The sequence below is a fragment of the Arvicola amphibius genome, chromosome 8, assembly GCF_903992535.2.
Source record: "Arvicola amphibius chromosome 8, mArvAmp1.2, whole genome shotgun sequence".
Taxonomy (NCBI): Eukaryota; Metazoa; Chordata; class Mammalia; order Rodentia; family Cricetidae; genus Arvicola; species Arvicola amphibius.
Genome location: NC_052054.1, coordinates 124,863,579 through 124,878,441, shown reverse-complemented (window position 1 = coordinate 124,878,441; position 14,863 = coordinate 124,863,579). Strand labels below are relative to the sequence as shown.

At 39.1% G+C, this 14,863-nt stretch overlaps 1 protein-coding gene across 5 annotated transcripts in view; it reads left to right on the top strand.

Moving 5' to 3' along the window:
• Unc80 (unc-80 homolog, NALCN channel complex subunit) overlaps nt 1-14,863 on the top strand; it is a 163,437-nt gene that overhangs the window by 4,563 nt on the left and 144,011 nt on the right. For all 5 annotated transcript variants that reach the window (XM_038338762.1, XM_038338760.1, XM_038338759.1 and 2 more), the window contains exons 6-10: nt 259-547; nt 871-883; nt 7,497-7,620; nt 9,923-9,999; nt 11,893-12,032. In XM_038338762.1, coding sequence (XP_038194690.1) covers nt 259-547; nt 871-883; nt 7,497-7,620; nt 9,923-9,999; nt 11,893-12,032 — 643 coding nt within the window. The remainder of the gene's footprint in view (nt 1-258; nt 548-870; nt 884-7,496; nt 7,621-9,922; nt 10,000-11,892; nt 12,033-14,863) is intronic.

Below are 14,863 nucleotides of genomic sequence, written 5' to 3'. Positions count from 1 at the left end.
ACAGGCCTGTTCGGGAAAGCATTCATTTAGAATCTGACTGATAAAATATGGTAGCATGCTGTTCTGCAGAAATCCTAGTCAGTAAGAGCCCCCAGTAGCGATGAGCCTTATAAATCAGCATTTGCTTGAAGCTTGGAGGGTTGCTAATGTCTCCTGGGAAATGGAGTTGCAGAAAAAAAGATGAGATGTTCATCCACTATTCTGGCTGCAGAATATTCTATTCTTAGCTTCACCTGGCTGTGTGGTTGTCTCATGCAGGCCACCAGGATAAGCTGGGTGTTGCTGAGACAAAACTCCTTCATACCCTGCACTGGATGCTTCTAGAGGCCCCACAGGACTGCAACGGCGACCAGTTTGGGGGTGCAGAGCGAGGTCCCAGCTGGGGTGGCGGCAGCAGTGCTTTCATCCACCAGATTGAAAATCAGGGTTCTCCGGGGCAGCCGTGCCGCAGTAGCTCCAACGATGAGGAGGAGGGCAACAGGAGGAAGATATTCCAGAATTCCATGGCTACGGTGGAGCTCTTTGTGTTTCTGTTTGCTCCTCTGGTGCAACAGGATAAAGGTGAGTAGGAAGCTGGTGTTAGGTGTGGGGGTGGGATGGATGCTTCCATATTCACTTGCCCGTGTCTTTGCGTGATCTCGCTTGAGAACTTTTAGTTCTACCCTAAACACTGAATTTTACTTAAAAAATGCAAACTTCCTTATATCCTTTATCTACTCAAAAATCTTCAGTGTGCCTACATGCAATGCTCCCCAAATTAAATGTGCTCTATACATTCAAATATGATCTACGGCTTAAATTCTTGTTTTGATTTGTTAGCTGTTAGCTCCTATTGGTCATCTCAGCATTCATCTTTGGGAGTTATAGGAGCCATTCCATGAAGGTGCTCTTGCTGTTTGCTCTGCATGCCTTTCGATCCTCTCTTCCTCTCATGGCCCTTTCAAGTTCAGCTTCAATGTTATCAATTCCATCAAGTTTTTCTTGGACCTTCTTCATGTAGATGCAGTTGCCAGCTTCTCTCTATTTTCATAGCCAGTGGCAACCACCTTTATTATAAATACAGGAGCTTGAGCAGAAGCCTCAGCTTCTATGTGCCAAGACTTTTTGACAGTGATATAAAGCAACTGAGTTTTTATTTTAAAATATTTTAAATGCATAAAATAGGAAACACAGAGTTGTATGTTATAGTGAGCATGATAACTCTCCAGATATATGAATCTACTTATATCATTTTGTCTCATATCTTATTTGTAAAATCATGGATACCTCCAACACTGTTAAATATATGCGAGGCCTTGCATATCATATTCCATTTTAGTACCAAGATGAGAGATAAGAAGCTATTCATGTGCTTGGCTGTTCTTCAGTATTAGAATCCTAATGAGTAGATAGGCCAGACAGCAATGAATATACGAAGGTGGATAGAACCATTAACAATCACTATGAAGGAGGGGGCTAGTATCGACTTCAGGTTTTTTTTTTAAAAGCATTATGAAGCACAGTAATTTTTTTTAACTTTCAACTACTGAAAGTCTTTTATAAGAGTCACTGAAGGGAAGCGTCTCTTCAACTGCGACAATTCATTTGCTTCTGGGATCAGTATGTCCGGGTCCCTGATCACCTCTTCAGCCCCCTTTCCTTTCATGTCCACTGACCTTCATCATTATTGTGGGCTCATCTGCAAACTCCACAAACCCATTCTTGGGTTCAGGTCTTTGAGCTATTTTTCTTTTCTTGAAACATTCACTCCTGCCCTCTCCCTTCACATTCTCATGTGGCCATGGATTTCTTGTTGCTTTAGGCACTGTCAAATGTCAACACAGAGGAAAGTTCTTCCACTGCTTTTCACCACTGGCTTTCCACCCTGTGTTTTTCCTTAGCAACTGTCACTACCAGGGATTATCATAGCTGCTGGAGAGCATCTTTAGTGCTCATTACTCTCACTTGAACAGAGGTTCTAAATGGAGGGATGCTGTTTTCCTGCATCACAACTGTATTCCCAGTGTCCTGATGAGTGCATGGCTCTCACTAAGTGTTCTTTTTACTGACTCACTGAGAAAAACCAAGATGTTTTCAGATCCCCAAACAGCCGTCATATGTGACACATAGTCCTTAAATATGAAGAAGACAAGGGAAATGGTTCACTTAAAGCAGCCTGTGGAGATGTCCGCATGTCAGCAAATAACATCTCAATTGGAAAAATAGGTGATCCTAGAATAACTGTAATGTTATTTGGAAGACATGGCTGAGAGTTCAGCTCTTGAAAACCAATGACATTACATTTTGAGTTCAGTGCCTGGAAGTAGCTACTGTATGACATTAAGTAATTCATTTTTAAGCCTAAGCTTTTATCAAGTATAAGTTGGAAGCAAGAGCAAATTTGAGAGCATTCTGAGGATTAATCAATTTGTAGTATTTAACCTAAAACATAGAAAGACATTAAGAAGGCGTTTTGTTTGCATGTCAGAATTTTATTGCTACTAGTATTCTATACTATTGGAAGAGAAGTGCTAAGTTCTCTTTCAGCAGATATGGCAGAGTTGAAATGCTGCCTGAAAGCCCTTCAAAGTTTAGCAGTAGCCTGGCAATGGGGCACTTACCAAGGAGTCAATGTATATGGACACTTTGTAGTGACAGAAACATTGTAAATAGCTGTTATTAGCTATCTGGCTAGAATAATTAGTGCACTATCATTTTTCATTGTTGCTTATTCTAGATACTATAAAAATATAATTATTGAGCCAAGTAATATGCCTGCAAGGCTTTCTCTGTTTGAGGATGATGTAGGTTTTGTTCTAAGTTGCAGGGGATGTAAAATATATAGATTAGTATTCCTTAGCTTCAACACTGTTGGCATTTGGGACCTAATAATCCTTTTGTTGGACACTACGCCATGACATATAGAATATTGAGTGCTGTCTTGGTCATCTACCTGCTAAGTGTTGGTCACATTCTCTCCTCCCTAAGTTGTCACAGCCACAAATGTCTCCAGAGGTCACCAAATGTCCCCCGTTCTATGGGTGGTAGAGAGTTGAACTTGACTGAGAACAGTACCCTAGACTTTTCATTTGCCTACTAGCTATAGAACTGTGTTGAAGTCTATTTTCTTCCTCGGGCCTTTCTGCCCCTTACCAGTACTATTCCTATCCTTCACTCTTCAAACTCCAACCCACATCAACACCAAAGGCCATCTCTTCGCTCCCGGGGCTCCTTCTACGAAGCTGTGGTCTCCTGAGCTAGTGGACGGCCCACCTGGCGTCGAGACACCTCTCAGCACTTGCACAGACATGTGCTCTCTCACATAACATGACAGGGACGCCAAAGCTTAGTCAAAGCATGAGACCAGGCTTCCGTACTCTCCACTCCCATTCAGCCTCCAGTCTCTGTGCTGGCTTCTAGTCCACAACTGACAATGTTTCCATCCACCCACAGGCATGTTGGTATCTTTGTTTCCATTTTTCCAGACCTGAAGCTGAAGCTCAGAGCTGAGTATCCAAGCAGTTAATAGCGGAACAAAAATCCCAGTTCATCAGATTTCCTTCTACGTCTTCCCCAACTTTTGTGCTGGAACAGTTACCGGTCGGGCCATAAATGACTAATGTTGGACTTTTCTTGTTTTGCAGTCTGCACTTGGTTATACCTCAGCCATATTTGAAACCGACACTGTGCCTTCCTATTGCAAGGTTCTATTGCCCAGATGGCACCAGATGTTGCGTGCTGTTTTTCTTGCATCCTTAGCTCTGCTGCTACAGCTTTCCTTTAAGAGCCCCTCCCAGTGACATGAGGTGTCTGTGCCTAAGCTGTGCTCTCCTATTTCTGCCTCTTCAAGTCAGACTCCTTCTTGCCTCAAGACTAATTTCAAGTTAGTGATCCAAGCAGAGAAACCATGGGCAGTTTGTTTTCTCTGGACTGATCCTGTGGCCTGTATTTCACATCATTAACTTTTTAATTACCTTTGCTTTCTCCCTTACTCCTAACATATCCCAGGAATCACTTTACCTTGAAAATAGTTTCCAAATTTATCACATAACCCCTGCCCTCTGGTCACGGTCTTTGTCCTGTAACCTTGGACCCTTCCTTGAGTTGCCATGGTAAATGGCTCAGCTCCTTAATGTTTGCTCTAGGAATGTGCTTTTGACCAATGAGAGGTAACGTCATTTTTTTAAATTGCTTCAAGGCTCCTGTGCAGGAAGAGAGTTGTTAGGCAAGAGAAGAAGCAGCTAGGGGAAGAAGCTAGAAGAAGCTGGATGTAGGACAGGAGAATTAGAAAAGAAGAAAAACAATAAAGAAATTGAACCAGGAAAGCACGGAAGGAAGATTCATTTGCCCTCAGATTTCCTGAATCCTTCGCTGGCTGCTGCTTCCTCTCTGAACCCTGAGAAGGCCCTGGGGATGGACCCCATAGGCTCTCTCATTACCTTTCCATGCCTATCGATCGCCTTAACCTGACCTGAGCCTTTAGCATCTCTTGCTTGAGCCTCTTACTTTCTAGCTTTGGTTTCCTGGTTTGTGTCATAAAATCTGTAGTCAACACTAAAGTGGCTGATATAGTGCAGATCTGACTCTATTTAGCATCCTTACAACAATTTGCTGGTTTGTGTTCATGATGTGTGTCAAAGTCCTCGGTCTGGTATCTTGGACCCTCTGCAGTATGTACACCTCTCTCTATGAGCTCTGGATGTTTACCCATGGTTTTTCAAGGCTTTTCCCTTCGAAGGTCCTGCTGCCAGGAATGTTAGGGTTAGGTTTACATTGTCTGACTAGAAAACACCTGGTCATTCTTTAAAATTTTACTCAGAATTTATACTTGTTCATCTCTGTCTCAATAATACTGTAGGAACACATTTATTGTTGTAATTAACTTCTTTACTGTAATCTTTTTCTAAGTCTTTCTCTTATTACTTTGTGAATGGTTAGAAGTTAGAAATTATAGTCGCATCTGTGGGAGCTAACACTGTATCTGTACTTAGAAGATAATATTCATTAGATGAATTAATTTACAAATCAACAGTCGTATAAGTTACTCATTAATTTATAAGACATATTCATGCTTTTAATTTATAATTCACTCTAATATTTTACCTAAATAATTAATCCGAATATTTTGCCAAACATATTATTAATTTTATACTCAATTTAATGAGTGAAATTTGATAAATTGCAGATTCTCATATTGGCACTTATTCTTTAAAGGAATATTTCTTGGGTGCCTACCATATATGAAGCACTATTTAAAATCTTAGAGAAACAGCAGGAGATAAAGAAAAATGCATAGCTGCAAATGGACTTGAACAAAATCGTGTGTGAAGTATATAATTTTGTTTAAATGCTAGTTGCTCAGGGAAATCTGCTCAGTGACCAGTTAATACAATTTCTCAATGCTATTATCGGAATGAAACCTCAGCGGAATAAATAAGAGTACCCAGAAGGTGCAGAAACAGATTCTGACTGTGAACGCATCTGCTTGTTTTCTCAGGATCCTGTGAGTCTTCCTTATGAACTTTTTACATGATTTCTAAGAAGTGTTCCCCAGGGACCAAGTTTCTGGTTGTGTGGAACGTAGCACACATAGAGAACCACCGAAGGAGTGTAATTATGGTGGTGGAGCCTCTGTGATATGACAAAAACACTTTGAAAATAACACACTGACATATGAGGAAACCACAGGTATAGCAGGTGTTCAAAAATGGAGAGAGTCTGAATTGAGATGCTATTATCTGGAGAAAGTAGAAATATGTCTGCTTAACCAATGAGGACACATTGATGGTCAGGATGGGGAATTGTCTGGACCAAGTTGGCTTATGGGCATGTCTGTGGGGGAATTATTTTGATGGTTCAGTGATGGAAGAAGACCCAGCCTATGTGAGCAGTACCATTTTTCAGGTAGGGCATTCTGAACTGTGTAAAACAGGAGGAAGCAAGCAAGCAAGGGTGTGTTTATTGTCTTTGACTTGACTGTGGAGGAGATGTGACTAGCTACTTCTAGTTCCTTCCTTCCTTCTCCATCAATAACAGATAAATAATCTTTTCCTCTTCTAGGTTGCTTTTAGTTGGGTTATTTATTACATAACACAACAGAAATCAAATGTAGACTCCCAAGTCTCTGACAATGTGAATTTGTCTGGGGATTTTAAAAATGATTTGTTTACTTTATGTGTGTGCACCTGAGTGTAGGTATGTGAAGTATATAGGTGTAGTGCCCTTGGTAACCAAGAGAGGGCGTTGTTTTCACTGGAACTGGGTTTTCAGGCTGGTTGTGAGCTGCCTAATAAGGATGCTGAAAACCAAACTCTGATCCTCTGGAAGAGCAGCAAGAGCTTTTGACCACCCAGCTTTCTCTTCAGGCCTTCATCTGGGAATTTTGTCAGCTCCTTTTAGCTGAAGGTTTCTTATCTTTCAGTGACCTTGATTCACCTTTTGTTGAATCACTTTTCTTCTAGCTTTAAAGTCCCTCTTTGCTGATATGTTCTACCTCAGTGGGTTTTAGCTATAGATGCATAAGAAGGTCCTTGGGAGAACTTTGAAAAATCTCACAGGGTTTCTAATTTGATGAGTCTGAGGATGAGAGCAAGATGAGACCTGAGCCTCCTCTGTGCCTTAAAACTTCCCAAAGCAGTTGCAATAGCACAAGTTAGAGTTGCAAAATACTGTCACGAATGAATCTCTTGCTCTCAGATGTGTTCACTGATCTGTGTGTAGTCCCTGCTTCCACGTTCACTGTTTTGATAAGCTGTGCTGTTTAAGACGTGGTCTTATGATGTGTTTGAACTCTATAATATGAGGCTGCATTCTCAAATGCCCAAGCCTGTCTGTATGATGCAATAATAACACATCAGATGCGTCTCTGGATGGAGCTTTCCACTACAAATAACCGTGCAGGCATGGGTTGAAAAACCAAATTTAACAAATATTTACTGGCTATCTTTTTGCACACAATTCCCCATCTGTGTTAAGTGCTGTGGTGGTGCTGGGAGCTGCAGGAAAGGGGGATTCTTCAACTAGCCTTTGCCTTGAAGATTTAGGATTATTAAAAGAACATTATGATATCACCCACTCTAAAAAATCAAAATATAATTACCCAGTTCCATGAATAAAGAGAGAAGCACTGGAGATCAGGAGTCAAAGTAGCCAGGCTCTGAGGATATTGCCTTCTGAGGGAAAAATAAAAACAATTACATAATTAACAGGAATGACACTTTAACCAAGCATAAAGAGATCTGCCAAGACTATGGAAATAAACAGATCTCCTCACTGCAAAGAAAGCAATATTTATCTATTCCATGCTTTTTCCAAAGCTACATTTGATTAATTTCTCATTTTCCATAAAGCAGGCCACTGTAATTTCCATCCTGTCTGTAGTACTAACAAAATCATCTGTTTGCCTAGAAACATTTGTCCTAGTGTTTGGCAGAGCAAGTACCTCTGAAAATGGCCTGTGCAAGGTGACAAATTTCCTGATGCAACTATTACTGAACCTCCATCTTCTCTGTCTGCAGGAATCTGACCTCACCTTCCGACTGGCCAGTGGGCTGGTTATCTGGCAGCCTATGTGGGAGCACAGACAGCCAGAAGTCTCTGGCTTTACAGCCCTGGTGAAGCCCATCAGGAGCATCATTACAGGTTCGTGACGCCAGTGCCTAGGCAGGTCACCTCACAATAGATATTATGGTAGGAGGGTTTTCCTTTAAGAAGATAATCAAAAGCAAGTCTCTCTGGAAAGTTATCTGGGTGGCCTAGGTATGAGGCATGCTTACTTGGGACACATGTGATTTGGTCATGTGACTTTGGAAATGTCATTTAACTATATTGTGCTTTTGTTTCTTCATCTAAGAAATGGGAATTAAAATATTAATAGTGTTCATAGAACTGTTGTGAAGAATAAAATGTGCACAAATACATATACATATATATATATTATAAATATATAAAATCAGAAGAATGACTGTCATATTGTAAGAGATCATTATAAAAGTTATTTTTTGAATTGTGGTTATGATAGATGAAGTAGAGTGTCCTTGGAGATCTCTTCATAGTGTTTTATTGCTATCAAAGTATTTTGCTTGAGAAACTGGAATTGTGTGGTAAGCTAGTCTTGTGGTTGAAGTGATGTAGAAGTAGCCCAGCATGGTAAATTTTTAAGTGTACAATAAGCTCTAAATGTCCTTCACTCTAAGCACATCTCTTGCTATGTATGCAACTTAACTCCAGAATGTGTTCCTAGTAATGTAAAACAGACACTAAGCGCCTTACCTGGATTCCTAATAAATGTAAGTGAGCAAGTGCATAAAGAGCTTGTTTAGGAGTAAACGCTTAATAAACTCCAGTCCTCTGTTCTTAGTCCTACTTTCAGTGTCAATAATAAATAAATCACATAGAAAATCTATAGAAACACATATGCCTTAATCATAGGTATACCCGTTTGTGGAGATGGTTTCCTTAGTTTGTAGGTTTTGGAAGTAGAGGGTGGAAGATTATGTATGCAAATGGGCTCTATAAGTGGAAGAAAACCACAAACAAATTCTCCTGTTCTTTTTCTCTATAACCTGACAAAACTCTCCAAGCATTTGATATATTAAGGAATCATTGTAGCCGTCGAGTTTCTTATTAGGCATGTGTTTGAAAAGATTATTGTTGTGACAAATAGAGTCATTCAAAGGAAATTGATTTTTTCACATAATAAAGAGTAGTTCACAAGTCTCACTATATATATATATATATCATATATGTCAACGTTTAAAAGATATATTTAAGAGTTGTATCACAGTTTTAAATATCAAGGAACTAAATAAGTAAAGGTGCTATAACTGAATCTCTTGAGATTCTATGTATGGAATGAAGTTAATTTTGATTCAAGCAACGAAATATAAAATGTAGAATGAATGCAAGATTATTTTTAAAAAAAACCTAAAAGTAATAGAAATAAGGCCAAGAGTAAAATATGCATAGGTATATAGCAAATTGTTATTTAAATGTCATACCCTCATGATATGTTAAAGAAATGTAATTTGTAATGTTTTTTAAGTTTTGATATAGTTTTCCTATACAAATGGAATAACCCTTCATAGCTTGATTCTGGAGTCTTGTACGTGTTCAGCCAGTACTGTACCAGAGACTCACAACTCCAGCATCTCTCTCCTTTTGATTCATACACTGAGGGTCATTCAACAGGTTTTAAATATTTCCAAGAAACCCTCTATGACAGCCCCACAGACTATTTGCCTTCCTCTCCTCTGACTTCTTGGAAGCACAGACTTGACAGGGTGCTCAGCATCTGAAGGGGATTCAGTCATGACCTAGACAACAGGGCTAGAAAGACAGTTCCACAAGGAGACCTTGGCAATAACTTGTGTTTTCACTACCTAAACAAGGCAGACACTACAACCACGGTGATCCACAGTTACCACAGTTGCCTGGTCCTAAAGTGAAGATGTTGTCTATTACAACAGGCTCAGTCTAACTTGGTGACCGAGACACCAATGACTGGCTTGGAATCTTCCATTAAATGTCAAGTTAAACTTCCTGTTGCCTGAGTTTTTCATTTGTAAATTGGTATAATGATGCAGTGGTAGAATAGGGTGACCAAAAAGATTACATTAGTTAGCATGGGTCAGCTACTTAGGACAGGACTCAGTATGCAGTAAAAGTGGGATAGCCCATACCTGTTTTATTTTTATTATTACCAAGTTCTAAAGCTCATCCTCAAAAATCAGATTAAAGAGATAAATATCTACATTGAAAACCTGAGAGTTGTTGGGTTTTTTTGGGCTATTTGATTTCAGTTCATCACACATGATTTAACATTTTCTTTCAGGGTAATTATGTTATATAAACTGTTCTTATTTGAAAATGTCATGAGCCTGAGAGAAAATGAGCTTGTGATATTATAAAATTGGTGATAATTTTTTTTCTGTCATCTTTGTAGCCAAGAGAAGCTCTCCTGTCAACAGTCAGAGTCAAACCTGTGAATCACCAAATCAAGACACAAGACAGCAAGGCGAGGTGAGTTTGTTACAATCGTGAGAAGAGGGGCGGGGGTGGTCACTTTGAGTAGCACATCGTAAGGGCTCAGACATCAGTTTTAGATTCATCCTCTCCACTCAAAACCCTCCATCCTGAATATGCACTTTGGCCAGTCTGAGACCTTCTGTCAGTCAAGTGTAAAAATGAATTTTTAGCATCTTCCAATGGTACAGAGATGTTGGAACAAAACAATGTGAGTATTGTATCTCAATGACGAGTATGAAGTAAGTCGTATTTTATCTCATTGGCTAGCATGTAACAATAAGTACTAGTTGTCATTCATCGCACACTTAAAAAGCAGCTGGACAGGGAAGGAACCAGATCAAACTAGTCCCTCTGAATGTGGGTGACAGTTGTATGAATGGGATAGACCGCGAGGCCTCTGACAGTGAAACCAAGATTTAACCTACTGCTTGTACTGGCTTTTTGGAAACCCATTCTCTTTGGATGGATACTTTGCTTAGCCTAGATATAGTAGGGAGGGCATTGTACCTTCCCAAAAAGCAATGTGCCTTACCCTCTCTGAGGAGTGGATAGGGAGTGGAGTTGGGGGAAGGTGGAAGAGATGAGAGGAGGAGAGGGAGTGGGAACTTGGGTTGGTATGTAAAAAAATAAAATAAAGTAAAAAGCATTATGTGATCTCCCTCCACCTTCTGTTCAACCAGAGCAAAGTAAAACTTGACACCTTGCATTGAAATTGGCATATTCTAACTGGCATATTCTTCTTTGGAATAGCATTATCTTCCAAGCTGACCTCCTAGCTGGGGGCTTTAGTGTATTGACATATCTACCATTCTCTGAGCAATTGCTTACACTGGAGTTTGTAAACATTATGTAAGTTTTTTTCACTGGCAATGTCTTTGTAATGGAGTGTGCTTGATGGTCATTGGTTGGTCACCGTCTCCCTGCCTGGTGGCAGTCTTGACAGGGCAATAATTCTTGTGCAGCATGCATTTGGTCATGTGCAGCATCAACATTTGCAGCATCGGGGTCAGTGACTGAGAAGGATGTAGAGGATGAGTGGACAGCCATAAGAAGAAATGCTTTTATAAACTCATAGTCCCACAAAGGGGAAACTATTCCTTGGAAAACCTCAAATATCAACTGCACTGGTGTTTTTCACTTCTCCTCCTCTTCCAAATATACACAAAATGATTGTGTAACCCAAATTACACAACAGTGATGCATGCATATATTCCTTGCTGCTCAGAACACTGAGGCAGGAGGATTGCAACTGAACTGCTATGGTAGCCATCTGAGGGCCTTTGTTCTTTAGAAGTTAATCTCCGATAGCTACAGAAAAATATTTTCCATTACCTGAGCAAAATTGGTTTTGTCAGCTAAATGGAATTAAACTAAATTATTCAGTAAAATGAATAACTGACTGTATGTTTGCAGACCAGATCCCCAAAGGTCCCCAAAGCCAAATAAAAATTTTGTGATACTCTTTTTCTCATGAATGATGGGAAAAGCTTCAACCTTAGGTTCTGACTTGAGTTTGTAACTTCCTGCTATGCTGGCATCAAGCTGAGCCTCACACCCCTGTTCTGTCCTTCTTGCTGCTGACATGTCTTTGCGAACTGTGGGGTTCATAACTCTACGGTGCAGATGCTGGACATAGAAGTGAAAAAGAAAACAATGAAGGGCAAGATGAATAAAACTTATAAAATAGTTAAGCCTCATGCTTCGAATGACACCAGTTTTCCTAGAAATCTATTTCCGTTGCCTTTTAGACAAAGACAGTCTCTAGGTCTGTGATGGCTTATGCTGCAAAGCGACTCTTCATGTGACTCTGTGTGCATGAAGGAGGTAATTCTAGAGGATATTACCAAAGCAAGGGAAGGAACTAATCTCCTGTCTCACCTCCCGAAGGGACTTCAGGTGGCCAGTGAAGCACTGCAGTCTGATACCATCTCACCCAAGGCCACCATCTCAGGCTGCCATCAGGGAAACTCGTTTGATGGAAGCCTGTCCTCCCAAACTTCCCAGGAAAGAGGCCCATTGCATTCAAGGTAATTAGTCAGAAGGCTAGATGGAATATCTCCTAACTACTGAAAGTTAGACGGTCTTCTAGCTACATTTAGAGCCTTCATTCTTTAAAATCTGGATGTGTGTTCTGTATGTTTGGGGTTTTAGCTGACATAGAAATTGTTACTTACAAGCACAACCATAAGTTCCCTTCATTCTATCAAATCATGCTGGAAGTAGGAAGACATGGCAGATTTGGTGAGATGCCTGAGCTAAATATCCAGATACAGAAATCCCAATGGTCTTATAAGAAGATTACATTGCAGTCATGATTAAGGATCTGCTTTAGTGGGTAAGAACATTTTGTATCAGTAAATCCCTGTCGTGAAACGAGTGTCACTAAAACACTTTGAAATGATAAGTCTACTTTTTAAAAATTTCAACGCTTCCCTGTTATTTTGTGAACATAGCAAATTAATTTGCTTGCAAATTTCCTCTGGAAGGAATGAGCTAGTCTACCCCTTCCTCCTCCCTAAAGGAATTGTGGATACCTAGGGACACAAATATGCCCCTTCACCTAATGAGCCATAGACTATAAGACAATCTCTGTATTTCTTTTACTTTCCAATGAAATTGTTGTTTGGGTGACAGTACTTTAAAATGATCTTTTAAATGTAGCTTTATTGAGATATAATTTCTATGCCATAAAATCAACCTGTTAATGTTTTAATCATTCCTTGGTATATTTACGAAGTTGTGCAATTATCACCAAAATCCAGTTTTAGAAAATTATATCATATTCAGTTGTGGATACACCCTTTCCCACACAGACTTCTGAATGCTTTGGGTTGTATTTTTAGGCCCTGTGTACAAAGGGAATGGTATCCTGCATCTGCCTTCTTTGATTTAGTAATGTTTTTGAGTTTTTTTTAATGTCCATCATTCCTTTTTATTGCTGAATATCATTAGCTTGGACAAATCTATCAGTTTTCTTTACTCACCATTGGGTGGATAGTTTATGGCCATGTTTTGTATATTATGAGTGATGCTACTGTCATCATACCCTTAATCTTTATGGACACAAGTCTCCATTCTACTGGTGGACAGCCTTGAGTAGACTTGCCAAGTTGTGTAGCAAATTTATGCCCAAATTTGAAAAGAACTAACAACTCCTTTTTCAGATTTGTGGCATTATTTTACACTCCCCCAGCAATATATGGGCCTTCGTATCCTCAGAAACATTTTTATTGTTTTTCTCTTTTTATTATAGCCACCCTAGTGGGTGTAAAGTGGGATCTGACTGTGGCTTTCATTTTCTTTTCCCTAATGACTAAGGATGTTAACGATGCTTTCATATGCTTATGAGCTATTCAGAGGTACTCTTTTATTAAAGGGCTATTCAGACTTTTCCCACATTTTAACGGGGGTATCTAAGTATTCACTTTTAGTAATCTTTAATATATTCTGCCTACAAATCTCTTATTAGAGAAAAATAATTCCCAGGTATCTCCTTCTAGTATCTGGTTTTCATTTAACGGTTTTTAAATAATTTATCTCTATCTAGCCCTAAACCAGATTGTTTAGGTATATTGTTTTTGAGCTTTTTTCTAGACTTACCGAAAACACAAAGCCCTGAAGAAAAATATTAGAGTCTTTATATTTGGAGGCTTCTTACATCTGCATTTATTCATTGGTTTTGATTTTAGTAAGTGGCACTACCATGGTCCCAGATATCTTACTTTAGAAAATTCTAAAGGTACAGCTCAGTTAAGGTTTCCATTCACACACCAGCCCTTCGGAACCAGCCAAAATACCTGAGGGTCATTCCAATCCAAGTCGTTTACTGTCTGCCTTTCACGCCCTTTCTCACAGCCATTTAATTCAAATCATTACCATTTTCCTGTTAATATTTCTACAAGTATTACTAGTGCCCATCTCTACGTTCAGCACACATAAGTTATCTTTGTGTGCACTGCACATGTCCTGGTCCAACTGCCCATGGCTAAAGAAACAAATGGCGTGTAGCCACAGTGTGGTGAGAACAGGCCCACGATACCTGTCTTGTACAAGGCTACTGAACCGGAAGTGGGATGCACTGGCCGACAGCAGTTCTAAGGCTGAGCTGAAGTGGCGGAGGCGCTTTGACTAGAGTGAAACCCACTCTTGACCATGGCCATTGGTCTCTATTAGCCATCGTTTCTATCCTCTAAGTCAACTTTGTTTTTCCCAGAAAGGCAGCGTATGTTCACAGCTTATTTCCTGCAACCAACATTTGGGAGAGGGGACTTGAGAGCCTACTTTCAATTTTTATGTCTCTGGAAGTGCTTTTGCTGATATAATGTTTTTAAAATTTAAATATGTTCACTGTGAATTTTATTAAAATCCAATGGATAGACAAAAATCCACATTTGCATATCCCATCTCTGTCTTAGACTTCTGTTGAAGAATGATTATAATTTTCTTATAAGTTAATATATATGCACATATAAAAGATAATTATATAGTGATAATAGACTATGAAATTGTATAATAGATAATGTACAATTATATACCATATAATTATATAATAGTAACATATCTATGGGCATGGGACCAATAAAATTATATAATACCATAAAATTATATAACACATAATAATATAAGGATAACAATAGATTTTATATGTATGCAAGTATATGTACATATAAATATATACATATTTTTATTATAATCTATATTTGCATACATATTACATTATACTATATGTGTATACATTATGAATTTTATATGGTTATAAACATTATACATATATATTTGCATCACACTGTCAAGGTTCGTAGAGGGCCTTTGTCAGATTTCATAGTATTCTGAAATATGACCTTAGATTACTTTAAAG